At 41.3% G+C, this 26,977-nt stretch overlaps 2 protein-coding genes across 8 annotated transcripts in view; one reads left to right on the top strand and one right to left on the bottom strand.

Annotated features, from left to right (window-relative positions):
- LOC5510798 (adhesion G protein-coupled receptor L1) overlaps positions 1-21,017 on the top strand; it is a 41,160-nt gene extending 20,143 nt beyond the window's left edge. The window contains exons 7-26 of one of the 7 annotated variants that reach the window (XR_007306740.1): positions 56-205; positions 1,272-1,472; positions 1,654-1,718; positions 1,995-2,057; positions 2,497-2,614; positions 3,617-3,766; positions 4,398-4,455; positions 5,135-5,234; positions 5,782-5,834; positions 6,353-6,479; positions 6,739-6,842; positions 7,212-7,314; positions 11,067-11,220; positions 14,804-14,870; positions 15,163-15,229; positions 15,534-15,610; positions 16,132-16,258; positions 17,153-17,194; positions 17,693-17,919; positions 17,959-19,454. Coding sequence is in view for 4 of the 7 variants with exons in the window: in XM_048722710.1 (XP_048578667.1) it covers positions 56-205; positions 1,272-1,472; positions 1,654-1,718; positions 1,995-2,057; positions 2,497-2,614; positions 3,617-3,766; positions 4,398-4,455; positions 5,135-5,234; positions 5,782-5,834; positions 6,353-6,479; positions 6,739-6,842; positions 7,212-7,314; positions 11,067-11,220; positions 14,804-14,870; positions 15,163-15,229; positions 15,534-15,610; positions 16,132-16,258; positions 17,153-17,194; positions 17,693-17,813; positions 20,457-20,509 (2,000 nt within the window). In the remaining 3 variants the exon portion in view is untranslated. Of the gene's footprint in view, positions 1-55; positions 206-1,271; positions 1,473-1,653; positions 1,719-1,994; positions 2,058-2,496; positions 2,615-3,616; positions 3,767-4,397; positions 4,456-5,134; positions 5,235-5,781; positions 5,835-6,352; positions 6,480-6,738; positions 6,843-7,211; positions 7,315-8,346; positions 8,442-9,170; positions 9,374-11,066; positions 11,221-14,803; positions 14,871-15,162; positions 15,230-15,533; positions 15,611-16,131; positions 16,259-17,152; positions 17,195-17,692; positions 19,455-20,456 lie in introns of those variants that run through there. The other 6 variants (XR_007306741.1, XR_007306739.1, XM_048722710.1 and 3 more) reach the window with 6 other exon arrangements.
- Positions 21,018-22,285: 1,268 nt separating this feature from the next.
- Positions 22,286-25,840, bottom strand: LOC5510797. Its single transcript, XM_032380045.2, has one exon. The coding sequence runs from the start codon at positions 25,657-25,659 to the stop codon at positions 22,318-22,320; it is 3,342 nt and encodes a 1,113-aa protein (XP_032235936.2). The 5' UTR covers positions 25,660-25,840; the 3' UTR covers positions 22,286-22,317.
- Between the last annotated feature and the right edge of the window lie 1,137 nt (positions 25,841-26,977).

The following is a 26,977-nucleotide window of genomic DNA, read 5'->3' as shown; positions in this document are numbered from 1 at the left end:
GGAAATTGGGACAAACAGACAGTTTATTTTTATTAAATCGTGCTTTGCTTTCAAGGCCAGAAACCATACCGTCCTTATGCACCCCGTCCCACAATTACAGTTCACCCAACAGCAACTCCAGAACAAGCCCAGACCGCAACACCTAGCCCTACAGCCGTCCCCATGGTAACCGTTACCAGGAGAGCCACGCAAACAACTAGTAAAGGTATGCGACTTCATTATCTCTAATTTCTAGTCAAGTTAGTTTCACAAAAGAATTAGAGCTATTTTTTTAAGCTAGCGTTCTCAGGTGAAACGGTAACATTTCCTTAGATTTAAAATTCTGATCTGAAAATCAGTGGTTATAGTTAGATGTTGTAGGTATGCACATATCAAACATATTCCCCACGGATAGTGTCCTTCGTATGTATTGCCTTATATGGGCATAGATGCCCATATTTAGAAGAGCTAAAGTTTTCCCGCTCCCTGATCTCCAGAAAACATGGTGAAAAATACTCATTCCTGTCAATTTGCGACTCGCGGCAAAAATTATTTACCAAAACTTGCTCGCTTGGTCAAATCTTTTCCTTACTAATCCTATAAAGTCCTTAGACCCAGGCCTCCAAGAGATTGACCGAGCGGGTTTGAAGGTCACCCAAATATTGATATGTACTTTTCTTGGGCATGAAAAATAAAATAAGATTGAAGAAAAATACTAGGATGAGATAAATGGTGTAACTAGACATCTCAAGCTGTAGAAAATCTAGGTTTCATGTTCTGCGTAGGCGTAGGCGTTTACCCTTCTTCGTATGGAAATGCTAATGACGAACAGGCGCGTACATAGGGGGGTGAGCAGGGTGCGCGCGCACCCCCCTGAAAGCCAAAGAGTGGGTCATTTCTTATTTCAAATACCTTGCTTTTTCCATATGATACTATGACTGCCCCCCCCCCCCCCCCCCCATCAACCAATCCTGAGTACGCGCCTGACTAAGGGCCAAAGCTTCAACGCAAATACTCTGTTTCACCGAGACGTACAACATACATTCCAACCTTGTGTTTATTTATATGCAGGGGCGTAGCCAGGGGGATGGCCCAGGGGGCCCGCCCCCCCCCCTCCCTTTTAGCAGCCAAACATACAGTAAATGTATGAGACAATATCTAAAACACAAAAGACAATGCCTTGAAAAGGCCTTTTGGGCCCCATCCTATTACAAATCCTGGCTACTCCGCTGATGATGAGGTATACTTGGATTGCTAGAACGTTTGTCTATGTTATTTTGCTCACGTTTCAGTACCAGCACCGCAAGCCACCTCTATAACAGCAACCATTGGGTCTGCTCCATCCTCTAACGATGCTGTGGCACACACCACCGAAGTGACTGTACCCACTTCGACAGAGTCTGAGGTTTCGTCTACCAAAGCACTTCCCACTGTCGTAGACAAGTTAACAACGACGCAGTCACCTCCTAAGACAATGGAAGAGCTGACAAAAGGTAACGAGGCCTGAGTGGGGTGGGAAACAGAAAAGGAGAATTCAATACACATAAGTGTATTCTTTGGAAATACAACCTCATGAAGTGGTAGAGCTATGAAATACCAAGAATAAATTGCACGTGAAATGATGACTCGCGCGGGCCGGGTGATAGTAAAATATCTTGCGTTCATTCCTTGTAGATTTCGAGGATCTTATGAATTACGATCAGGAGAAGATGGACGTTGAAAATGCAACAGAGATAGAGGTAGGGCACCAAACAAGAATACTACTTTCCCCTCCCCTCCCGTTTCCGTGCAAACATCGCCAGTAGGCTCGGTTGACAACCACAAAGGAAATGCTAGTGAACTGCATCACAGCACACAGCGCCTGGACCTTCTTATTAATCTTACGATTCCAATCTATCGCAGGGTCGATAATATGTCTAAAGCAGGGTCGATAACATGTGACTTCAATGACCGAGAAAGGTACTGCTTTATACCCCCATTCTATCTTGCCTAATGACTGTTTTTTCAATACCCAGCGAGTTGTGGGTCTCGTTTATAGTATTCTCACAGAAGGACATCGCCTTCAGAACGCAACTCAGGTAATTCCAGTTATCATATTATTTCTAATCGGTATGGAATATGATATTGCTGTTTTCAATGCTGTGTGATCTCGGCGACAATTTCCAACAGCTTAATTTCCTTCTGGACTCCGTCATTCAAAGTCCTTGGAGCGTTTTTAAAGCCAGCACTGAAATGGTTTCCAATCTCGCCACCTCTCCGCCAGGCTTGAATGATAGAAGCCGGTTTTTTCTCCATTAGTGGGCCCTGCATTACGCTTCTACGACATTCAAACGAGGCGATATGCAACCACCGCTTGATAAATTAGTCATTCGAATCCCAGTGACGTCCCCTTTTTCCCCTTTCGTAGATATTAGGGACCTAACGGAAACACGACGGCGACGGTAACAAGAATTGCCTCCTTGTGTAAGGGCTCTATTGATTGGATTTATATTCAAGTTTTCTTTCTTCACTTATCAGGAAGCACCCGAACTTCAAGTGTTAGAATTCGCCGAAGAGTTCGGCCTTCAGATGGCGCAGAGAATGAGACATGACAAGGAAGGCGTTGCAAGTCATCACTTCTCGCAAGATACCATGGGTAACTTGATCGAACTCTTGTCCTGCGTGCGCTACTAACTAGGAGTAGACACAGGATTCGCGCCCAGCGAACAACAACAACAACAACAACAACAACAACAACAACAACAACAACAACAACAACAACAACAACAACAACAACAACAACAACAACAACAACAACAACAACAACAACAACAACAACAGCAACAGCAACAGCAACAGCAACAGCAACAGCAACAGCAACAGCAACAGCAACAACAACAGCAACAACAAGAACAACAACAGCAACAGCCACAACAACAACAACAACAACAACAACAACAACAACAACAACAACAACAACAACAACAACAACAACAACAACAACAACAGCAACAACAACAACAACAACAACAACAGCAACAACAACAACAACAACAACAACAGCAACAACAACAACAACAACAACAACAGCAGCAACAGCAACAACAACAACAACAACAACAGCAGCAACAGCAACAACAACAACAACAACAACAACAACAACAACAACAACAACAACAACAACAGCAACAACAACAACAACAACAACAACAACAACAACAACAACAACAACAACAGCAGCAACAGCAACAACAACAACAACAACAACTACAACAACAACAACAACAACAACAACAACAACAACAACAACAACAGCAACAACAACAACAGCAGCAACAACAACAACAACAACAACAACAACAACAACAACAACAACAACAACAACAACAACAACAACAACAACAGCAACAGCAACAGCAACAACAGCAGCAACAGCAGCAACAACAACAACAACAAAATCAAGCTGTCTGTACTCGAGAAAAAATCGAGCGGACACCAAGTAAAATGGAGTGATTTTTCGTTTCAGTAATTTCTTTACAATAAAAACTTTTAAATTTCGTTAGCGGACAACTCTACCGACGGATACCTTTTCCCATTTTCGAATGTTTTCGCTTATGCTTAAGCTGTACTACATGATTATCTTTTTGTTTTTCCGCAGGTTTTGCTGTGGTCTCTGTTAACATGACTGTCATTTCATCTGATAAAAAGAGTCTTCGTTTGACCGAACTCGTAGGCGCAGACGACAGTGATCCGTTAATGGTTTCGGATGCGATAATTCCGATGGATGTCTTCAGCAAGAGCCCAGAAAGTAATAGCAATTAACACAATAACATTTTTTCAATGAGCGCTTGCCTGTCTGTACTGCGTTTTAGAAAAAACCTTACCAAACTTGGTCATAATTGTTGACCCAAGGAAATGACCAGTAGGTGCGTAGCTGTGCCCCCCAAAAATTCCTTAATGTTTCTGTTGAATTAACGAGAAATCCCCAAGATCTTGAAAATCTTACAAATAAAGCACTGACTGCTGTTGGACATGACGGGAAAACATGACGTGACGCTTCAAATAAGCCCATTTCACATCGAATAAGGCGGAGAAATTCTCTGAGTACTTAGTAGCTTATAGCAAACAAAATATCAAGTGCGACTTTTTTTTAATTGATGCGACTTTTTGTAAAGTATTATTAAAATTTGAGCTTTTCGTCCATGAGCTGATACTCAGGGAAATGATGATCAAGGAAAAATTATATTAAAAAGCCAAAATCTGGTTATGTGCACTTCGGCCTCGCGTTATTTGTGTTTTGAAAATAAGTCCGTAATACAAGGAACCTATAGCCATTGTAAGAAATGGTGTCTTCTCTCTTTATCTGGAATTGCGCGTTTTCCAGGTTTTTCCGTCATGTCCTGCTGTTGTACTCTAATGTTGTTGCTGTTCTTGACCAGGTAACGCTGGTGTAGTGTGGCTCACTTACCCTCATCCTCATTTCATGGAATACGATAAGTAAGTGTAGTGACTAAGTTGGCAAATGCCTTACCTTCACGATGCCTTGTCTATATCAGACAATCTTGTTTTAAAAACTGTCGTTTTTCTAGTTCGATATGTCATTTCCTTATTAGGCATTACATACCATATTTGGTAGTCTGCTTCAATCATTCTCTTTCGCTTCTTATCGCTCTAGAGCTTTGTAAGTCAAAAACTTTCACGTAAATTTGCAGGAATTCGTTTTTACTACGATTTCGCTGGCAGTAATCTTGGGAATGGCGTTTTAGAATATCACAGGTCTCCCGCGCGCTCGCTCCAGGCTCTTTTAGACCATTTAAAAAAACGACAGGAGAGTAAGGCAAGAAAGTTTTTACTTTTAAGATATTTTGCTTGGGGGGGGGGGGGGGGGGTCTTGACGTCTTTGACCATTAAAATGGAGGCAACAATATAGGACCTTAAGAACAATCTACACTTCTAATGCGAAAGGGAAAGGGATAAAAATTATATATAATGAGGCTGTCTCGTAACAAGAGCTTTTTTTCCTTGGTTGGGGTTATCATTAAATGAACAATTGCTAGTCTTTCTACGGCGCTGGGTTCATAAGTTATTGTAATAATCTACTGGGTTCATAAGTTATTGTAATAATTTTGCATTCCTCTTCCTTATTTTGGACGTTTTATTTATTTTTCTTCTGCAGTCGGACGAACATTAGCAGTCACGTGATGGCCGTTGTGGTGTCGCCTAAAGTGACGTCACGATTTAAAGAACCAGTAGAACTTGTTTTTAAGTTCCCTCAGGTTAGCAAATAATTGTTCATCTTTTGAAAGTACATCTTTATCCAACCAGCATGTGATTCTTGTAACTCATCTTCACACACTATGTTCTAACTTTTACTCAACTTAATACTTATTATTCCTTATTATTCCCTTTCGTTTCCTACGCCGGGTCCTGCAAACTTGCAGGAATTTTGTTTAGTACGTTTTACTGGCCGCCATCTTAAAAAGAGGGCGCGCTCAACACAATTTGTTTGGATTGTCTGTTCCGTCAGTAAAACCATTCTGAGCCAATCAGAGTCTCGCTTTGTGCACTTCCCTGGCTATCCTCTGGACGAAAACCAGACAGTGTCGCGACAGAAAGCCAGGCAACTGCACTAGGCGAGAGATGGCAAGAATCTGATTGGCTTAGAATAATTTGACTGGCGGAACAGAAAATCCCAAAAGACAAAAACAAATCGATGTTTTGAAAACGCGACATCATGATACAACGGATTCGATCAACGCCATTTATAAGTAAACAGTCATAGCTCTCTAATTGCTTAATCCCTTGTGTTATTATTTTTTTCAGTCTAACAGGGAAGATGTTGTTCGAGAGTGTGCCTTCTGGGACATAACGAAACGGTGGGTCCACTGGAACTCGACGAAACAGAGTTCTACACTTTCATTACCTAGATTAGTAATAAACATAAAAAAAACGTTTTAGGAGCATTTCTAAAAACTCAAGGCTCTTACAATGAAAGATTAGTATAAAGTGGCAGGTTTCCCTTATTATCGTGAATACAGTTGAAGACGAGGATGTCTAGTACCTGTGTACTAAATTTGGTGGAATTTCGAAAAGTAGCAAATTACGTGCTACTAGTACTTTAAGGAATGGCATTTTCAGCCAATTTGATATAATTAGGAAGTACATTCTAAAGCTTAGGAGACGCAATTTAAAAAAACTCGGTCTCCATCATTTACTGTCTCGGAGCTAGCAATGGTAAGAAGATTGAGGCCAGATGATCTGGCTGGCGTTAAAGTTTAAAGGGGGAAAGATGGTCATCAGAGATATAGACCTGAGCCTGAACGTGTGAAGAGATTTATACGTAATTAGTAAAAATTTTGATTTTGATTCTTATTGGTCACGCATTTTTTATCAGTGATGGTAGCCCGCATGGATCCTGGTCAATTGAAGGGTGTAGACTGGGACCGAGGAACGCAACGCAGATCACGTGTTACTGCGATCACCTGACCAACTTTGCCATACTAACAAGACTAAAAGCAAAGGTTTGATTTACGATTTTTCTAGAAGAAATCTAGGAACATTTCTAAAAATTTCAATCTGGGATTTCCTTGTAAGACCATACCCTAGCCTTAAAAAAATTGTTTAAGTTTACTCATCATTTTTATTCTTACAAATAATTATACCCAAAAGCAGCAATTTTTCTTGGAACCGCCACTCGCAATTTGCATTGACAAAGTTTATTAAAATAGGTACATAACGAATGATTAAAGCACAATTGCCGACTCTCTTTCTCGTGCGCAGGACCCTACCGTTCACGACGACTACCTGACGTACATCACATTTATCGGCCTTGGACTGTCAATTGCCGGCTGTGTCCTGACGATCCTAACTCACCTATTCCTTCCGTAAGTAAGAGCGCATGTACAATAAAATAGAGAGCCGTGCTACGTTGTTAGAATGTATAAGAATAGTCTGAATACTGGCGATCTACTCTTTCTTCCCCAAGCGAAACAGGAATCCCAATACCAGGAGATCTCTATTCCGGTAAAACAGACTATAGAGAGTCGTACATGTGCTCAGCTGTGCATTAACTGTCTTGGGATTTACAAGTGTTATGAAATCATGGCACTTTCTGGAATTTTGTTACCGTTCCGCCTGATATTGATATAGATATACCGTATTGTGAAAAACAACGGCCGTCTTGAAAATACAGACTTGCCACCATTTAGAAACACTTCTTGGTCTTAATGTCTTTTTGTTTGTATTCGTTGCAGGAGTCTTCGGTCAGAGCGAGTTTTCATTCACATTAACCTAGTCACTGCCATACTTTTTGCGCAAATACTTTTTATTGTTGGTGCAACGCACAGAGAGCCTCAAGTAAGTCTACTGCATGCATGTTTGACGAGCTGTTAATGTTGCTTTACGCGTGAAAAGGAAATGCCCGCTTTGCAACGCAATGAATACACTAGGCACGATTATGGCAGAATATGAGGGGAGACAGACCGATCGAAAGCGAGTTAGCGTGACGTGACGACTAGCGCGCGACGTAGCAACTGTAGTGCAAGCATATGACCTTTAGGCCTCAGTCATCTCCCCTACACTCCGCGCGAAGGATCGGACGAGAGTATTGGCTGGTCCACAAACGCACAAGCACACCTTATAGCAAACAAACCCCGCTTGGGAAAGTCGTCAAAAAGAACTAACCGCCACATGATGCAGAATGCATCCCCCCAGATCTAGAAGCTGGATTGAACTGTTACTTTAAAAGCTGCAATTATGTCTTGCTTCAACGAAGGGATAACGCTTTTAATACGTCAACTGACGTCACTGATGAGCGGTTCTTCAGTCCAGTTTTCTTTTCTCCGCTGATCGTTAATTATTGGAAACCTGGCATTATCCCTTTAATTGATAGTTTCTGTCTCTCCTCTAATGTTGGATTATTGAGTAAACCGTGGCCCACGGAAAAGTCATGCCACTACACCTTTAATTGATAGCTTCCGGCTCTTCTCTTATGATGGATGAAGATGGCCCAAAACTCGTAAAACTCGTGACATTATGTCTTTAATTAAAATAGCAGCTTCTTTTCTCCAAGTGTTCGTGGATAAGGAAACCGTGGACCACGGCAAACTCATGACACTACCCCTTTAATTGATACTTTTCGTCTCTTCTCTAATGGTGGATGTTCGAATAAACCCTGTTACATTGAAAACCCACCACGTAGCGCCTTTATCAGCTTCTAAGATTAAGTCCCAAAAGCCTGACATCACGCACATTGTTGATGATTGCTTTCTCTTGCTGACTTACCTCCCTTCGTGTCTCACCTCAGAGCCTTTGCCTCAGTGTAGCCGTGCTACTGTATTTCTTCTACATGTCCGTGTTCACTTAACCTCCCTTTGTTTCTTACCACAGAGCCTGTGCCTCAGTGTAGCCGTGCTACTGTATTTCTTCTACATGTCCATGTTCACTTAACCTCCCTTTGTTTCTTACCACAGAGCCTGTGCCTCAGTGTAGCCGTGCTACTGTATTTCTTCTACATGTCCATGTTCACTTAACCTCCCTTTGTTTCTTACCACAGAGCCTGTGCCTCAGTGTAACCGTGCTACTGTATTTCTTCTACATGTCCATGTTCACTTAACCTCCCTTTGTTTCTTACCACAGAGCCTGTGCCTTAGTGTAGCCGTGCTACTGTATTTCTTCTACATGTCCGTGTTCACTTAACCTCCCTTCGTGTCTCACCTCAGACCCTGTGCCTTAGTGTAGCCGTGCTACTGTATTTCTTCTACATGTCCATGTTCACTTACCTCCCTTCGTGTCTCACCTCAGAGCCTGTGCCTCAGTGTAGCCGTGCTACTGTATTTCTTCTACATGTCCGTGTTCACTTACCTCCCTTTGTTTCTTACCACAGAGCCTGTGTCTCAGTGTAGCCGTGCTACTGTATTTCTTCTACATGTCCGTGTTCACTTACCTCCCTTTGTTTCTTACCACAGAGCCTGTGTCTCAGTGTAGCCGTGCTACTGTATTTCTTCTACATGTCCGTGTTCACTTACCTCCCTTTGTTTCTTACCTCAGAGCCTGTGCCTCAGTGTAGCCGTGCTACTGTATTTCTTCTACATGTCCGTGTTCACTTACCTCCCTTTGTTTCTTACCACAGAGCCTGTGCCTCAGTGTAGCCGTGCTACTGTATTTTTTCTACATGTCCGTGTTCACTTACCTCCCTTTGTTTCTTACCACAGAGCCTGTGCCTCAGTGTAGCCGTGCTACTGTATTTCTTCTACATGTCCGTGTTCACTTACCTCCCTTTGTTTCTTACCACAGAGCCTGTGCCTCAGTGTAGCCGTGCTACTGTATTTTTTCTACATGTCCGTGTTCACTTACCTCCCTTTGTTTCTTACCACAGAGCCTGTGCCTCAGTGTAGCCGTGCTACTGTATTTCTTCTACATGTCCATGTTCACTTAACCTCCCTTTGTTTCTTACCACAGAGCCTGTGCCTCAGTGTAACCGTGCTACTGTATTTCTTCTACATGTCCATGTTCACTTAACCTCCCTTTGTTTCTTACCACAGAGCCTGTGCCTTAATGTAGCCGTGCTACTGTATTTCTTCTACATGTCCGTGTTCACTTAACCTCCCTTCGTGTCTCACCTCAGACCCTGTGCCTTAGTGTAGCCGTGCTACTGTAGTTCTTCTACATGTCCATGTTCACTTACCTCCCTTCGTGTCTCACCTCAGAGCCTGTGCCTCAGTGTAGCCGTGCTACTGTATTTTTTCTACATGTCCGTGTTCACTTACCTCCCTTCGTGTCTCACCTCAGAGCCTGTGTCTCAGTGTAGCCGTGCTACTGTATTTCTTCTACATGTCCGTGTTCACTTACCTCCCTTCGTGTCTCACCTCAGAGCCTGTGTCTCAGTGTAGCCGTGCTACTGTATTTCTTCTACATGTCCGTGTTCACTTACCTCCCTTCGTGTCTCACCTCAGAGCCTTTGCCTCAGTGAAGCCGTGCAACTGTATTTCTTCTACATGTCCATGTTCACTTAACCTCCCTTTGTTTCTTACCACAGAGCCTGTGCCTCAGTGTAGCCGTGCTACTGTATTTCTTCTACATGTCCGTGTTTACTTACCTCCCTTTGTTTCTTACCACAGAGCCTGTGCCTCAGTGTAACCGTGCTACTGTATTTCTTCTACATGTCCATGTTCACCTAACCTCCCTTTGTTTCTTACCACAGAGCCTTTGCCTCAGTGTAGCCGTGCTGCTGTATTTCTTCTACATTTCCATGTTCACTTAACCTCCCTTCGTGTCTCACCTCAGAGCCTTTGCCTCAGTGTAGCCGTGCTGCTGTATTTCTTCTACATTTCCATGTTCACTTAACCTCCCTTTGTTTCTTACCACAGAGCCTTTGCCTCAGTGTAGCCGTGCTGCTGTATTTCTTCTACATTTCCATGTTCACTTAACCTCCCTTTGTTTCTTACCACAGAGCCTGTGCCTCAGTGTAGCCGTGCTACTGTATTTCTTCTACATGTCCATGTTCACTTACCTCCCTTCGTGTCTCACCACAGAGCCTGTGTCTCAGTGTAGCCGTGCTACTGTATTTCTTCTACATGTCCATGTTCACTTAACCTCCCTTTGTTTCTTACCACAGAGCCTGTGCCTCAGTGTAACCGTGCTACTGTATTTCTTCTACATGTCCATGTTCACTTAACCTCCCTTTGTTTCTTACCACAGAGCCTGTGCCTTAGTGTAGCCGTGCTACTGTATTTCTTCTACATGTCCGTGTTCACCTACCTCTCTTTGTTTCTTACCACAGATCCTGTGCCTCAGTGTAGCCGTGCTACTGTATTTTTTCTACATGTCCGTGTTCACTTACCTCCCTTTGTTTCTTACCACAGAGCCTGTGCCTCAGTGTAGCCGTGCTACTGTATTTTTTCTACATGTCCGTGTTCACTTACCTCCCTTCGTGTCTCACCTCAGAGCCTGTGCCTCAGTGTAGCCGTGCTACTGTATTTCTTCTACATGTCCGTGTTCACTTACCTCCCTTCGTGTCTCACCTCAGAGCCTGTGCCTCAGTGTAACCGTGCTACTGTATTTCTTCTACATGTCCGTGTTCACTTACCTCCCTTCGTGTCTCACCTCAGAGCCTGTGCCTCAGTGTAGCCGTGCTACTGTATTTCTTCTACATGTCCGTGTTCACGTGGATGTTAGTGGAGGGCATCCATATCTACTGCCTTGTCATAAGAGTCTTCAACTCCGGTCGAGGCAGAAAGAAGATCTACACAGTTATCGGTTGGGGTGAGTTGTTTTATCTTAAATGCAATATGTTGTTGTTAATTATAAACGGTTGATGTTTCTGTTCATGATTATGATGAAATAGAAGGTAAATTATACTGATAATGATGATGATGGCGATAATACGTATGGTATTCGTAGTTGTGATGTTTTAGATGGTGATTACATTGCTGATAATGCATGATGATATGATGGTGATTGTGAAATAGATATTGTTGGAAATGATTGATGATGGTGGTGCTAATAATGATGACAATGATGACTACCACCACGACGACGATGATGATGATGATGCTAATAATTATGCCTTTTGTGATTAGGGGATGACATTTCTGATAATGGTTATGATGTTTAGCATTGTGGTGACGATTATGATGTTTGTGTAATATATGTTGTTGGTGATTATGGTAAGGTTTTAATAATGATAAAGACAGCGGCGTAGCCAAGATTGTTAACAGGAGGGGGGCTCAAAAGGGACTTTTAAGACATTTTCTCCTGTATTTTAGATAATTTCTCATACATTTATTGAATTTTTGGCTGCTAAAGGGGGTAGGCTCTTACCGAAAGTGCTCGTTAAAAAAGCATTAAATGCTAAAAGCAATGCTTATTTTTTGCCAAAAAAGTGCTAAAATAATGCTTTTTTTTAAATGCTTGTGGATTAAAAAAAGTGCTCATTTTTCAGACTTTTTTTAATCATATAGAACATTACATTTTCAGATTTTCGCTCACATGTTTTAACATCAAAATTTAATGATCAATGTTTTTTCCATTTAAGTCCAACACACGCTTGTCATTGGGTCATCGTTACCCATTTTAGAAGTTAGTCATCGCTTTTTGTACTGGGTCATCAACTTGCTTGCAGATAGTCAACTAAGGCATGCTCCTGTTGGTCGTTGAATGCAGAATTGAGAACAGAGAATACCCTTTCTGCTGCAGCCGAGGATGGCTGCACCAACAGCACTTTCTTCACTGCAGAAGCCCAGTGAGGGAGCTGTTCCTTGTGGTCGTGCCACCATTTTACCTTTCGCTATTCTGTGTTGATTACCACATCTGCAGTGGCAGCTAAGTAAGCAGGTAGTTCAGCTTTTAGGCCGTTGATAATGCAATCATCATTGAGAAAAGGGAAGATTCGCAAGGCCTCTACTGAGTGCTGAGTTGGCTTCAGCCACTGGACGCTGACCGGACACATATACCTCGCAGCCTTGAACGCTAACACTGTGTTGTATAGTTGGACATTAAACTTTCTCAGAAACCAATTTATGGCTGGTTGAACACATGCCTTTGCCTGCTGTTCGAGGGCTGCTACGTTTTGGGCAGGATTTTCTTCAGCGATTGCTGCTGCGACTGCACGCACGTTTGGAAAGTGAGGGGCTTGGCAGGCTTGGGCAACAGCATGGAGTTTCTCATAACACGAGAACACGAAAGGGCCATCACCTTCCAAGAAATAGGTCGCTTTTACAAAGTGCTCCCCAACATCGATGGTGATGGCGAGCTCGAGCTTCAGGTTGATAACTCGCTCAGGATCGGAAAGTATTGCCTGGAGTTGAGGGAGTAACTGTGGACCAATATTAGCGGCTTCTGCTTCTATCAAGAATCCCTTAATATCTCCAAACTGCAGTAACATTTGTTTGTAGACTTCCCAATTTGACCACCATCTGGTCTCACTGTATGATCTCGGTCTTTGCCCAGTCAGATCTTTCCACAACAGCTTTGCCTTGTAACTATGGCGGAACAGGCGAAGCCACACGCTACCGAACTCTAGAAGAGTTGGAATGACAAGATGATTCCCAACATTGTCAAGCGTGTGTGAGAAACACACGACGTTGAGCAGCTTAGGAAAGATAAATGCAATCCTATCCAACGCTGCCTGGTTCACACTTGCCCCATCTCTCATGGCTGCGATTAACGAATTGGCCTTGACACCATAATCAACTGATAGGCACTGATTAAGAACTTGTGCAAGATCATCCGCATTCACTGACTTGGAACATATATCAATTTTGACGAGACGTTGAATAATCGACCAATTCTCGTCAAGGAAACGCAGGATGACAGCAATTGCTTCTCCTTGTCGTGTACTTCCGTCAAAGATCATCGAAACATCTCTTGTCATGCCAGTCTGGCCAGGCAAAGTCAGTTCATTTTTTATCCTTTCGACTTCCTGCTTGAGAACAATTGAAATGTACTGACCAAGATGAGCACTTGCTGTGAGACGTTGGCCATTCTTTTCTAAGAGGGAGCGTAGCATATCGATTTTCCCAAGTGGGATGCCAGCCTTCAGAAACTCTTCGACCACTTCGAGTCGGTAGGCCCGTTCAGATATTGATAGAGTGCTGTCTTTCTGCGTCATGTCCGGCGCTCTAAAAGCCTCCATAATAGTCTGATCCTTCAACTTAGACTTCTTCAGTTTCTCTTTACCATTTCCATGTTTCTTTGAAGCCAAGTGTGTAGTTAGAATACTCTTCTTTGAAGACACTATTTCGCGGCATGCCAGACAAAACAACTTCCCGTCTTTGATTGTTAGTTCCTCTCCTGGATATTGCTGAATCGGATCATGTATGCTTATGTTCCTTACATCACAGTTCCCCCTAGTCTTGTTTTTTTCCACTGATTGATGGCAGAGTACGCTCTCGAGCTATCTCTGCCTTGCTTGGCTGACTTCCAGTATTGCTAGTGAATGACGCCATCTTGGAACGAGTCACGAGGAGGGCTGACGAGAAGGACCGGGTTCTAGAAGGCAACCGCTGACCTATCAAACATATTCCCCAGCCTCCTCGGCTCCTTTGACGAAAATGAATGCAAATTGCGGCTTTGGACGACATATGTGAAGTCAGAGTGTGCTTATTAACGCGAAATTATATAAATAATCAGTCGATAATAAGAAAAAATGCTAGCAGTGCTTTTTGGGAAAAAATGTAAAAAAAGTGCTCGCGAAGCCAAATAATGCCAAAAAAGTGCTAGCACTTTCGGTAAGAGCCTAAAAGGGGGAGGGGGGCCCTGGCTATGCCCCTGATAGATGATGATGATGATGATGATGATGATGATGATGATGGTGGTGGTGGTGGTGGTGGTGATGATGATGATGATGATGATGATGATGATGAATGATGGTGATCATATCAAACATATTCCCCAAGGATAGTGTCCTTCGTTTGCATTGCCTTATATGGTCATTGATGCCCATATTTAGAAGAGCTAAAGTTTTCCCGCTCCCTGATCTCCAGAAAATATGGTGAAAAATGCTGATTCCTGTCAATTTGAGACTCGTGGCAAAAATTTGTCTAAAAAAACCTGACAGATTGGTCAAATTTTTATCTCACTAATCTTGAAAAGCCCTTAGACCCAGGCCTCACAGAGATTGACCGAGCGGGTTTGAAGGTCACCCAAATATTGATATGATGAATGATGAATGATGATGATGATGATGATGATGATGATGATGATGGTGGTGGTGGTGGTGGTGGTGATGATGATGATGATGAGCATCGCTCATTGTTCATTTTGCTCTCATCGTTGTGTTGTTCATAATGGTGGTACTAAATTTGATGTTGTTGATAGTTGTTGTTGTTGTTTATCCTTGTGTCAGGTTTACCAGCTCTTCTCACCCTGTGTTGTGCCTCGGCGTTCCGCTGGAGTTTCTATACACCAGACACGTGAGTTGCCATGATGAAGGGTTCAGTTTCACTTAAAAATAAGACATTACAAAGGATGTTTAAACGTAAGTATTAACGGAAAACGAGAAAAAAAAATCAAAGTTGTCAAAGCAGTGTGTCTATTGGAAGTTTCAGGATGTGACTGTAATTTAGAGCGGGTGGTCTGTTAAATAGCGCGAATTCTGATAGATTGTCTTGTCTTTTGTCGATTGTGGTTTCCGTCGGCCCGCCGTTAGTAAATTGGCGCGATTGCCCTTTTAACCTTCTATGTTTTCTTACATGTTGTATGCAGTTGCTGGCTGTCTCTGGAGAGTGGAGCAATTTGGGCCTTCGTAGCCCCCGCGCTAGTAGTTATCGCGGTAAGCACAGATTGCGATCAGTTTTTAAGATTCAAATAAAAGCTAACGACATTACCACACGCAAGTCTGGAGAATAAAATTTCTTCTTTTCTTTTTGCTTTTCAAGGTTGTATTTTTAGATTTAGTGACAGTTCGAGCTTTCAAATAAAACAACTTCAAATAATTCAAACAACAATGTCACACCTAAGTCAGATCTACGTTTTTAAGCTCCGTGCAATGGCAATGTTTTACGGGGGCTTGACTTAGCTAACTTTTGGTTTCAAGGATTATTCTGTTGTTTTTCTGACTGCTACTTTATTTCCAGTTCAATTTGGTGATCCTGTTTATGGTTCTGCGAGTGACAGCAGTCATGCTGAAGGACGAGTCACAGACCAGCTCAAAGTAAGAGAAAAAAAACACACATACACAAATATACACACGAAGAAATCAAGAAAACTCTCACACACCGCAGACCAGCTCAAAGTAAGAGAAAAAAACACACATACACAAATATACACACGAAGAAAACAAGAAAACTCTCACACACCGCAGACCAGCTCAAAGTAAGAGAAAAAAACACACATACACAAATATACACACGAAGAAAACAAGAAAACTCTCACACACCGCTACACAAAAATGTGAAGTAGTAAAACATTCATTCAGACACGAAAACTGGATTCAAAGACGAGTTCAATAGCTTTTATGGCGTGTCCAGAAAAAAAAAGGTTGATTGAGCAGTACTTGTACGAGGTAATCCAAAGGTAGCCCAATCACGCCGCCATTTTACGCTGCAGCACACCACTGAGTCACACAAACTAAAAGCATCCATTTCTATAGGTTTATTCAAGCATGTACTGAGAAACGCTAAATAAAGTTCACATGATGTAATAGCCCATGATTTATAGTGTTTGTCTCTCCAGGGCGTTAGTTAAGGCGTTCGTCACGCTTCTACCTATCCTTGGTCTAACATGGCTCTTTGGCTTCTTGGCGTTCAACAACAAAACTGTCATGTTTGAGTATCTTTTCGCTATCTTCAACTCCATGCAGGTACGTACAAGAGTTTGCACCACTAAAGTTGACTGCCGATGACTCGAGCCATAACAATAAGTGACGCAAACTGCTGGGCAGGCTCCTAGGGGCTGTGCGCAGCCATATTATACGGACAAAGCAAAGTATTTCATATCAAGAAAATTTTGCCAAAAATTGTCGTTTTGGTCAAACGAGGTCGCTTCCATATAAGGAAAATAATATATTCCTTATCTGGAAAAGCTGCATGATTCTTGTCATTTTTAAGGTTGTCGTACCGCAGGTGCTTCGTAAAAATTATGACTGTTAATCAGAAGAAAAAAACAGTGACTGTGACCATCTTTAGTCAATGAAGAAAGTATCTGAAAAGAAACTAAGAGTCCTCGGTACCAGTCCCTCAAAACGACAACGTTTTCTTCATATGTGAAGATACGTTTTGGCCGCAGAGGGAGAGCCTCCCCACCCCCCCCCCCCCCCACCCCTGTGTACGCGCCTACAAACCTCCCACACCTTAGCGTTCAACAACATATCTACCTCTATGTATATTGTCTGTTTGAATGCATAGTACCTAGAGCCCAAAAATTGTACCATCAATAAAATAGCTGTAATGTCCCAAGGATTCGAATTCCTAAATAACTCAATTCAGATATCCCTTGGAGGTTCGAGTACAACAGTGATGCGAAGAACGTTATGACTATAGCAACATGAGTTAGGAAAGGGTGGAGCCACACCCCCAGCCCCGACTTTGGATGCCAAAACGTTGGTTGCTCTTACTGAAGGATCGTCAAATGGTTTTCGCTTTCCATACAATTCCTATGGCTGTAAACCCCTATCTGCAAATCCTTCGTACTTGCGTGAGCTAAGGAAAAGTTTGTTACCATTTTATTAATTTCTACATATTTTCTATTCTGCTAGGGCTTCCTAATCTTCGTCTTCTATTGTCTGCTGAGTTCAGAGGTACTGAATCCAAATAATTATTTGATTTCCAATTCAAGACCCCATAAACTGCCTCACGGTCAATCTCCAAGTACAGAAAACCCGGATAAGGACGCCTGGAACACTAGAGGGGGGTGGACGTTGGGTATTGCGGTATTGGTCTTTTTTGTGGTAAAAAAGAGATTGCGGTAAGAGAGCAAAAAACATGCGGTGATGCGGTATTTCAAAACACTGCGAGATGCGATATTTTGCTTTATAGACAGCGGTATTGCGGTAAAAAATATTACGGTGTTGCGGTGTTAACGGAATGTCACGCATGCTCTTCAAAACCTCGTCCTTCTGTGCGGTATTGGGGTAATTTTCGAAAATTGTGTGCGGTATTGCGTTAATTAGACCCCTCCCCCCCAACTAGGCTCTGTCTGTTTGCACACATGCATTAAACATACTATGAGCCTTCTAATGAATCATACTGAGTCATTTCCTCTTGTTGTTTATCTTTACCAAATGATGGACCTTTAGGTGAGGAGAGAGTTTCTTAGGAAAATCAGGAACCTCGAAATGAAACGGAGCCTGCGGAACTCATACAACCCTTCAGGAACAACGCCAAACACTCCCAGGATGCAGATGGAAACCAAGAAAAGTACGGTGCCTGAGTTAAAAGCGCTAAGAGAGCTATACCATACTAGGCTATAACATCAACAACGCTATAGCATTTATAGTAGTATATAGGCTATAATATAAACGAGGCTATAGTATCTAGACTAGGTTACTATAATATAAACGAGGCTATAGTATCTAGACTAGGTTATAGGCTATAATATAAACGAGGCTATAGTATCTACACTAGGTTATAGGCTATAATATAAACGAGGCTTTAGTATCTACACTAGGTTATAGGCTATAATATAAACGAGACTATAGTATCTACACTAGGTTATAGGCTATAATATAAACGAGGCTTTAGTATCTAGATTAGGTTATAGGCTATAATATAAACGAGGGCTATAGTATCTAAACTAGGTTACTATAATATAAACGAGGCTATAGTATCTATAGTATTCAATAGGCTGTAATTTATCAACAAGGCTATAGTATCTAAAGTAGGCTATATCATTAATAAGGCTATAGTATTTATAGTAGGTTATAGGCTATTATATCAATAAGGCTATAGAGCTATCATAGGGGATGGGTCTAAGTTCATGTAGCCTTTAAATCTAGATCTATCTAATAAAAACAAAATATTTTAAGGTTTCAAACGATATGGTTTGGCTATGAAACCAAACGCACCAAAAGTCTCAGAGTCGGAGATCGAATACTATTGGTCATTACTTATGTTCTAAAAGTCATTACTTATGTTTTAATAGGTATAAAATCAGGAAGTAGTATGACGCGCATATCACGCGTAGCTTTATAACTCCATGAGTCATTCGACTCACTTTTATTTTGTAGATAGTCATGAAAAAAGTTGTTAACTTCATAATTCCATGAGTCATTCGACTCTCTTTCATTGTGTAGTCATGAAAGAAGTTGTTTCTTTTCAACTAATCTTGACTTTAGGTTTAGGCGGTTTGGGCAGAGATAGATACTCTATATAACACGTCAGGGCTGTTTTTAATCGGGAGGTCTTATCAAAGAGTTGTAGCCTGCGGAAAACGCTCTCGAAAAGCGGCCCATAAAAAGCTCCCGGAAATGCCGTTCTAGTATAGTAGTGCTCGACCAAAAATAGGGAGATTGGTGTTTCTCCGTTTTTCATGCAACTAAGCTCAGCTAAACAAGACCGGTTTTTCGTCTTTCATGCAACAAGCGCGCTGAACAGGCTAAAGACTGATGGCTTCTACCCCAATTGTGGTGTAGCTAAATTGACTGCGCAAATGGGCTGAGTCTACTATAAAGCATAGGCAGACAACAAATTTTAGACAACAATCTTTTACAAAGATTATTATCTTTTATTAGTTTTTTAAAGAGCCGTAGTGAGCCACACCATTATTACTGTTTTCATTCAAATAGAAGACAAATTACGCTAAGAAATAATCCTCTTTAAAACATAGCGTTGTACTTTTTTTTAACAAATTCAATCGAATATATCACAATAGATTCTTTAAGTCATTTACTAGCACGATGATATTGGGAGATAGAGACTCTTTAAAGTTGAGTCCAAATTTTCTAGAATAAAATCTGCCCCTTGGCAAACAAGGAAACATAGACGAAGCTTACATATTGTAAATATCGATGTATATATTTTCTATTTGTCCGATTGCATATGCTTTAAGGCATTTAAAAATGCAAGATAAAAAACGAACGGCAGGGCCGCAGTGGGGAGGAGAGGGGAGTGGGAAGAGGGAGGGTGGGGGCAGCTTGGATGTTTGTGTACGTGTGTCTTGGTTGACAATGGAGAGCCTCAGTTAGAATTGCATGTTTGGTTTTGTTTAGGTTTTTCCATGGTTTACTGACATGAGGAAAAAACCCTGAACATGCGCACTTTGAAGAAATGGAGAAGGAAGATACAATTTCTCACAATGGCCATCAGTTCCTTGTATTCCGGACTGATTTTCCCTTTTCAAAACACAAATAACGTGAGGCTGAAATTCACATACCCAGATTTTGGCTATTTAAGATATTTTTCCTTGATCATCCTTGCGCTACGTATGAGCTCAGGAACGAAAAGCTCAAATTTCAATGTCACATCGTCACAGTCGCATTTGATATTTTTATTGATAATACTCACTAAGTACTTAGGGGAATTTTCCGCCTTATTCGATGTGAAATGAGCTTACTGGAAACGTCAAGTCATGTTTTTCCGTCATGTCTGCATGTGACTTTTACAACAAATATTTCTTCATTTTAACTGGATTGATTACTGGGACTTAACGATCATAACCAGAGTTTATCTGTCATAATTCCTGATTACACTGACATTGATATTAGGCTTTGTCCAATGCTTTGTTCTGTCAATCCAAACACGATAACCAGGCTAATGAATCATGTATTTCAGCTCGTTTTGCAAATGTTGAGGCCATATTTGTAAAATTGTCATGTCACATTTGTAATAAGGTCGTGCCACAAATGTGGACCTCATTAAAATTGTGGCATGACCATATCACAAATGTAGCACGACTTTATTACAAATGTTGCAGCTTATTACAAATGTAGAAAGACCTTATTACAAATGTGGCATGACCTGATAACAAATTGTGGCCTCAACATGCTTATAACTGCAGTCGCGTTTTTCTCTCCTTCTTACTAATCATCCTTTCTTACTAACATCATGTTGTTGTACTACTAGCTTTAGACGTCACACTTGAGCGGAGACCGAGCGTTACAGTCTCGGGGGACTGAAGGATGGACAAGACGATCATAGATACATGACTAATACCCCGGGTGAAAAGTAACCCTGTATGATGCCCTGTTGTTGTGACAGCTAACGACTAAGATATAACACTATACTATTAACAGATAATGTCCTCAAGTCTGAAAGAAAATGTTTTGAGAAATGGGACATTTGCAAATGATGCCAAAATAATAGACGACTAATCTACAATTGGGAGGGGGTAAAGGAGAAGGGTTTCCACTGATTGCCGATTTCTCTTATAAAACTTTTTTCTTTTCGATTTGTTTTGTATAAATTATAAGATATAATATGCTAGTATAATGTTAACATAAAAAGGACATTATGCCTGAACTAGTTAATTAGATCACTCTTTATAGTTGTATAATGTATTTATAGATGTTTGTACAGTAAATGTGAGAATGTAACGTAAATTTTGTGCCTCATTCTTTGTTGCAGGCATTGACTATCGATATTATATATATTAAATTTTTCTAAATAAACAAAACAATTCAGATACGCAGGCTTTTTTGTGTGTTATTGCAAAATAATCAGTCCCATATAAATGAAAGGCTACCCAACAACTTTGATACATTACCCCTCTTTAAATCCAACACCTACATACATTACCCCTCTGTAAATCCAACATCCTTTATACATGACCCCTCTGTAAATCCAGCACCCTTTATACATGACCCCTCTCTAAATCAAGCACCCTTGATACATTACCCCTCTGTAAATCCAACACCCTTGATACATTACCCCTCTGTAAATCCAACACCCTTTATACATGACCCCTCTGGAAATCCAACACCCTTTATACATTACCCCTCTCTAAATCAAGCACCCTTGATACATTACCCCTCTGTAAATCCAGCACCCTTGCTACATTACCCCTCCGTAAATCCAACACCCTTTATACTTTACCCCTCTCTAAATCAAGCACCCTTGATACATTACCCCTCTGTAAATCCAACACCCTTTATACATGACCCCTCTGTAAATCCAGCACCCTTTATACATGACCCCTCTGTAAATCAAACACCCTTTATACATTACCCCTCTCTAAATCAAGTACCCTTGATACATTACCCCTCTGTAAGTCCAGCACCCTTGATACATAACCCCTCTGTAAATCCAACACCCTTTATACATTACCCCTCTATAAGTCCAGCACCCTTTATACATTGCCCCTCTCTAAATCAAGCACCCTTTATACATTACCCCTCTGTAAATCCAACACCCTTTATACATTACCCCTCTGTAAATCCAACACCCTTTATACATAACCTCTCTGTAAATCCAGCACTCTCGATACATTACCCCTCTGTAAATCCAACACCCTTGATACATTACCCCTCTCTAAATCAAGCACCCTTGATACATTACCCCTCTGGAAATCCAACACCCTTTATACATTACCCCTCTATAAATCAAACACCCTTGATACATTACCCCTCTATCAATCCAGCACCCTTGATACATTACCCCTCTGTAAATCCAACACCCTTTATACATTACCCCTCTATAAATCAAGCACCCTTGATACATTACCCCTCTATCAATCCAACACCCTTGATAAATTACCCCTCGGTAAATCAAACACACTCATACTTCAACGCTCTTGGATTCACCCAGCTCTCTTTAATTCCAAATTATGTTTAAACATAATTTGGAATTAAAGAGAGCTGGGTGAATCTTAAAAGAGGACGTTAATAGCAACAAACTGGCTGAGCTATAAGTAAACAAGTAGAAGTGTTTGGGCAAACTATCAACTAAAATACTACCACTATTTTTTGATACTTTTTTTTATATTAACTTAAATCTGGGTCTCCTCTGATCTATTCGAATTGTATCGTCTATGCTTCGTCGAGTTTGATAAAGAGTTAGTACTATCACTCTTCTTCATTAGGTTACAGTACAATTTCTTTACCTTTCCATTCATAAGGAAAGCAACTGCGATGAAGACCCCTTGAAGGGAATTGCAGATGACAAACGGGAACATGAGAAAATACGTTGTGAATGGCGCCAAGAACCCAAACAACCACGTGAATCCCATCAGAGATGCTATCTTAGCGTAGATAACAAGGTCATTACGATACGACTCCTTGTCTTGGGCCATAGACGATTGCTTCATCACCTTTCTTATTGCAACAACAGTTAGGACGAAAAACACGATATTCCATATCAGCAGACCAAGAACAGGGACAGCAAAGAAGAATATGTTTGACCATTTATTATTTATCCAGCAGCCTTTGGCACCGCCATAGTCAATGGTAACGGTTCCTGATTGGTCAAGAGCAACGCATAGAATAACGAAACCGAGAGGAGGGAGCCAGCCAAGCGCTATCACGCGGCCAACACGCTTCCAATTTATAACGTTGTTGTGTCGTCGGGTTTTGCTTGAGAAAGCCCGCCAAGTGTCGAATGCTATGACTGACATCCATGTGAACGAGGAAAGGAAGGAGTAATGCAGCGCAATAGCAATTATCTGACAGGCGGAATGATCCTCAGTCTGTCCAGATCCAGCAAGCCAAAGCATATGAGCAGCCAAAAGCGACGTCGCGAGATTCATCACGTGTATTCCAGGAAGTGTCCTGAGTTCCTGGAAAATCGAGAAAGTGACCAGGAATACGAGAAGGAAAGAAATAGACAGGGAGAACCCAACATAAGTTAATATCACAAGAACTTTCTCAGCATTGTTAGGGACGGGGCTAATGTAGTCTCTGCTGAAACTCGTGCAAATGAAGACTGTGTTGTTGATGTTTAAGTAATCCTTTCGCTTATGCATAGTTCCAGATGCCTTGTGGAACACAGACCGGTTCTTCAGTAAGTCATACTCGTCTTTCTGAAGAGCGATCATTGGGCTGGAGCAGTTAACAAATCGGCAAACTTGGACTGGACCAGACAGTAGAACAGTTTGATCTATTCCCGCTGAAATGTTTGCAAAGTATTCCCCTTCATTGAGTGTTTCTTCGGTGATATTAATAAATACTTGGTGTGAATAAGGTAAAAACGTGTATTCCTTCCCCGAGAAAACATCGAGGTCATTGCATGACATAGTTCTTTTAGAGGCTTTTAAAACTATGAAGGTTTCATTGTTGATCAACAGGGAAAACGGCTTCTCGAAATTAAGGATCTCGTGAAGGGCGGAGCTATCATTACTTGAACTTATGGAAAGATCGAATGAGGCGGTATAAAATGGCTCAAATGATTTCTTGACAAACTCTCCGTTTTTTACTGTAGTGTTTTCAAGGCCGTATTTCGATGTTATGGACCACATAAACTCTTCATTTGTGGCTGAAAAAGGAATAGCCTTGCTGCACTTTAGCCACAACCGTACTCTAAATTTCCGCTCGGTCGACATAAGAATACTCGGCGAATACCCCGATCTGCAGGTTTCTAAGTAAACATCGTACACTAAGCCCTCTGAGCATTGGACATTCACTTGTCGCGATCCACTCGATTCCCCGCCGAGATCCATCAGGACAGAGATCGACTTTCCTTGTCCAGCCACTCCTCGAGAAAACCCTTTGGCCGGCCCACACGCGATATTAAAAACCCCATTGCAATAAGCACAATATTTATTCTTGTAGTTTATCCTATTTTGCGTTTGCTCAAATACAATACCGTGAACTGTAGATTGACACTTTTCACTCAACGAATTGTTTTGAGGGGCGTTGCCTTGGTAACAATTTGGCACCTTATCAATGCAATATCGTCGGTACATGCCTTCTTTGGGTGTTTGGTAAGGTTGTGAGCAATATTCAAAGAGAAACTGTAAAGCCTCAGATTGCGTTGATCCTTTTAGCGGCGTGAGGGAGCAAACGAAAAAGAGTCCATAAAAGGACAAATTTTCCACTGGAAGACCATGACAAAGCCCACAAAATCTATTTCTGAATGTTCTCCCGTCGCTGGAAGCGACCGCAAGACGGTCCTTATAGTTGTCGTAGTTAAGATCTTCCAACCAGTCTAACTCACAGCTTTGATTTACAGCACTATCCTTCCATCCTTGTGGACATGAATTTATCATCCAGATCCCACCGTTCTCATTCCGTTCATCCAAGCAACTCCACTCTTCGTTTTCCTGTGTCGGTAGTGTTGAGTTTCCCACGCATTCGAACGCATAGTCAAAACAACAGTCTTCATAAATGTTGCAGTACGGATCGCAGAAGCAGCGTACCTCTTGGTCAGTTTGTCCCTTGCTCCGCTCCAATTGACATCGGTTCTTGCAGGACAATTTCTCGTTCGAGCACGGTACCGATGGAGGAATTGCAAAATCCCTTCTTACTCTATAAGCAGGCTTGAAACTGCCAATAGAAAAAGCAGATGTAGCTTCTCCAGTTGCTTCATTCTGATTCTTGTTAGATCTCTCTAATTGTCGTTCTGGTTCATAGGTCTTAGCTGCAGCGAAAATAAATGTATCATCTCCAACATTTGTCTTACTTATCTTGTAAATTATTTTTTCACGAATCTCTGAGTTTTGTGGTTTAATTGGGCTTGATGGAGCCTGGGTTATTATTTCATTTGTTCCGATATTCAGATTAATAGCTCTCTTCGCCGTCTTCGCTAATTGACTTTCATGGTCCTTGATTGCAGGTGTTGGTTCAGTCTCTTTAGTTAGCCTTTTTATGGATAAGCTATGGCCTGCGTCTTCTTCTCTTTTAAGTGGCATTTTCGAAGAACTCTTAGCTGTTGAACTGCCATCATACACATCGACGCCTTGCTCGGAACCCTTCTCAGAAAGCTCGGTTTTTTCATGTTTTACCCGGTCCTTTATGATTTTCCTCTCTTTAAATGGATACACCTCATCGTTGCAACTTGGAAAAGCGCTCAAATGGCCTTTTTTGACATCTTTGGATAGCTTGTTCAGGTCGTAATTGTTTTCACTTGTCACTGACTCAATAACATTTTCAATTCGCTCTTTCTTTCTGTTTTTCTTGTTATCAAGAAGAATTTGTAAATCTTCCCTAAGGGATGTCGCTACAATTTCCCGCACAAGAGCTTGTTTTTCGACAGTTGCCTGGCTCAATGTATCCATAACTCCCATTCCTCGCGTCTCTCCATTTTCATTTAGATCACCAAATTGGCGATCTTTTTCACAGCAGGCGAGAGAAATATAACCGAAAATAAAAAAGAGGAATGTTACCTTGTATTTCATGCTTTGGAGAGCGCTCTTGCGGTATTCTTCAAACGACAGCTAGAAGAGATAGGTTTGGAGTAAACTAATTTGTTCGTGTTTGTCTTCTTACGTATTTATGCCAAAGTGACAGATGTAAACTGCTCAATTAGTCAAGTTTAACATCATTAGAATAATCATGACATAATACCACCTGCTTTAAAGAAAGAAAAACGCTATAAATGAACTTTTATCATCATCATAAAAAGTCACTTTAAAACATATTTTAACACCAAATTAGCAAATTTCGTGACAATTATTATCTTATTTGGATTAACAACTATCCAGAACCAGAAACCCTGAAGATTAAACTCATGTAATAATTTCATTATTCTAATAAATGGCCTTGAACAAATAATACATGCAAACATGAATTAATGAAATAAAAGGGAAGAAATTTCGGGGGGGGGGGGGGGGGGGGAGAAAAAAGGTCAATAATGCCGTTAGGGACTGACATATTTTTGTGAAAGGCTGAAGACAAGCTAAAAATGCTTCATATGCTAATAAAAAGCACAAAACTTTAGCTTGTAAAAATAAGAAAACACGTCAAAATGACAAACAAAATGAAATAAAAAATGCAAAAAAAGTCAACAAAACAAAACGAGAAAATAACTATCCAGCACTAGGAGTGCGGACTCAGGAAAAATTCTATGAAAATCACGCGACAGCATGTGCACCAATTTTATTTCAAGAAAAGGACAACGCCGAGTTACCAGCAATGTTTAGAAATCTGAAATACAGGAGTACAACACTGGTCTCCTGATTGCCGGTCTGTCGCCACTCTGAGCGCCGCATGGAACTGTGTATCGAATTCTTTCTAAGGCAAAATTGACAGCTCCTCGGTTGTGCTCCGATTCTAGAGAAAAGGGTACAAGGTGGGCAGTCGTATGAGAAGAGGAGGATTTCGCTTTTTGGAGTACTTAAGATCAATTTCATATGAATCTATATTAACACTGCTACTATCTAACCCAGCAAACAGCGGGAGCCAGGAGCGAGACACAAATAGCGTTGGACGGACAGTGCTGAATAACGTATGCGCATGCGCGTGTTCTGGCGAAAACAAACAAAATCTCAGTGTTGAATCGTTCGAGTAAAGGTACGAATGGCTGACTTCGGTCGCTGTTTTGACTTACTGTACAGCGTTAACCATACTGTGCCATACCATACTGTAAAAAAGATGACAGATTTGTGTAATAATGAGGGAGTCATAAAGGAAATTTTAGCCTTAGCTTTTCGCTAGTTATCTTAGCATTCGCCAAAATGTGACGGTTCGCCAGTAAAAAGCCGCCATTTTAAACCA

The sequence above is a fragment of the Nematostella vectensis genome, chromosome 15, assembly GCF_932526225.1.
Source record: "Nematostella vectensis chromosome 15, jaNemVect1.1, whole genome shotgun sequence".
Lineage (NCBI taxonomy): Eukaryota > Metazoa > Cnidaria > Anthozoa > Actiniaria > Edwardsiidae > Nematostella > Nematostella vectensis.
This window is presented reverse-complemented; position numbering and strand designations above follow the sequence as displayed.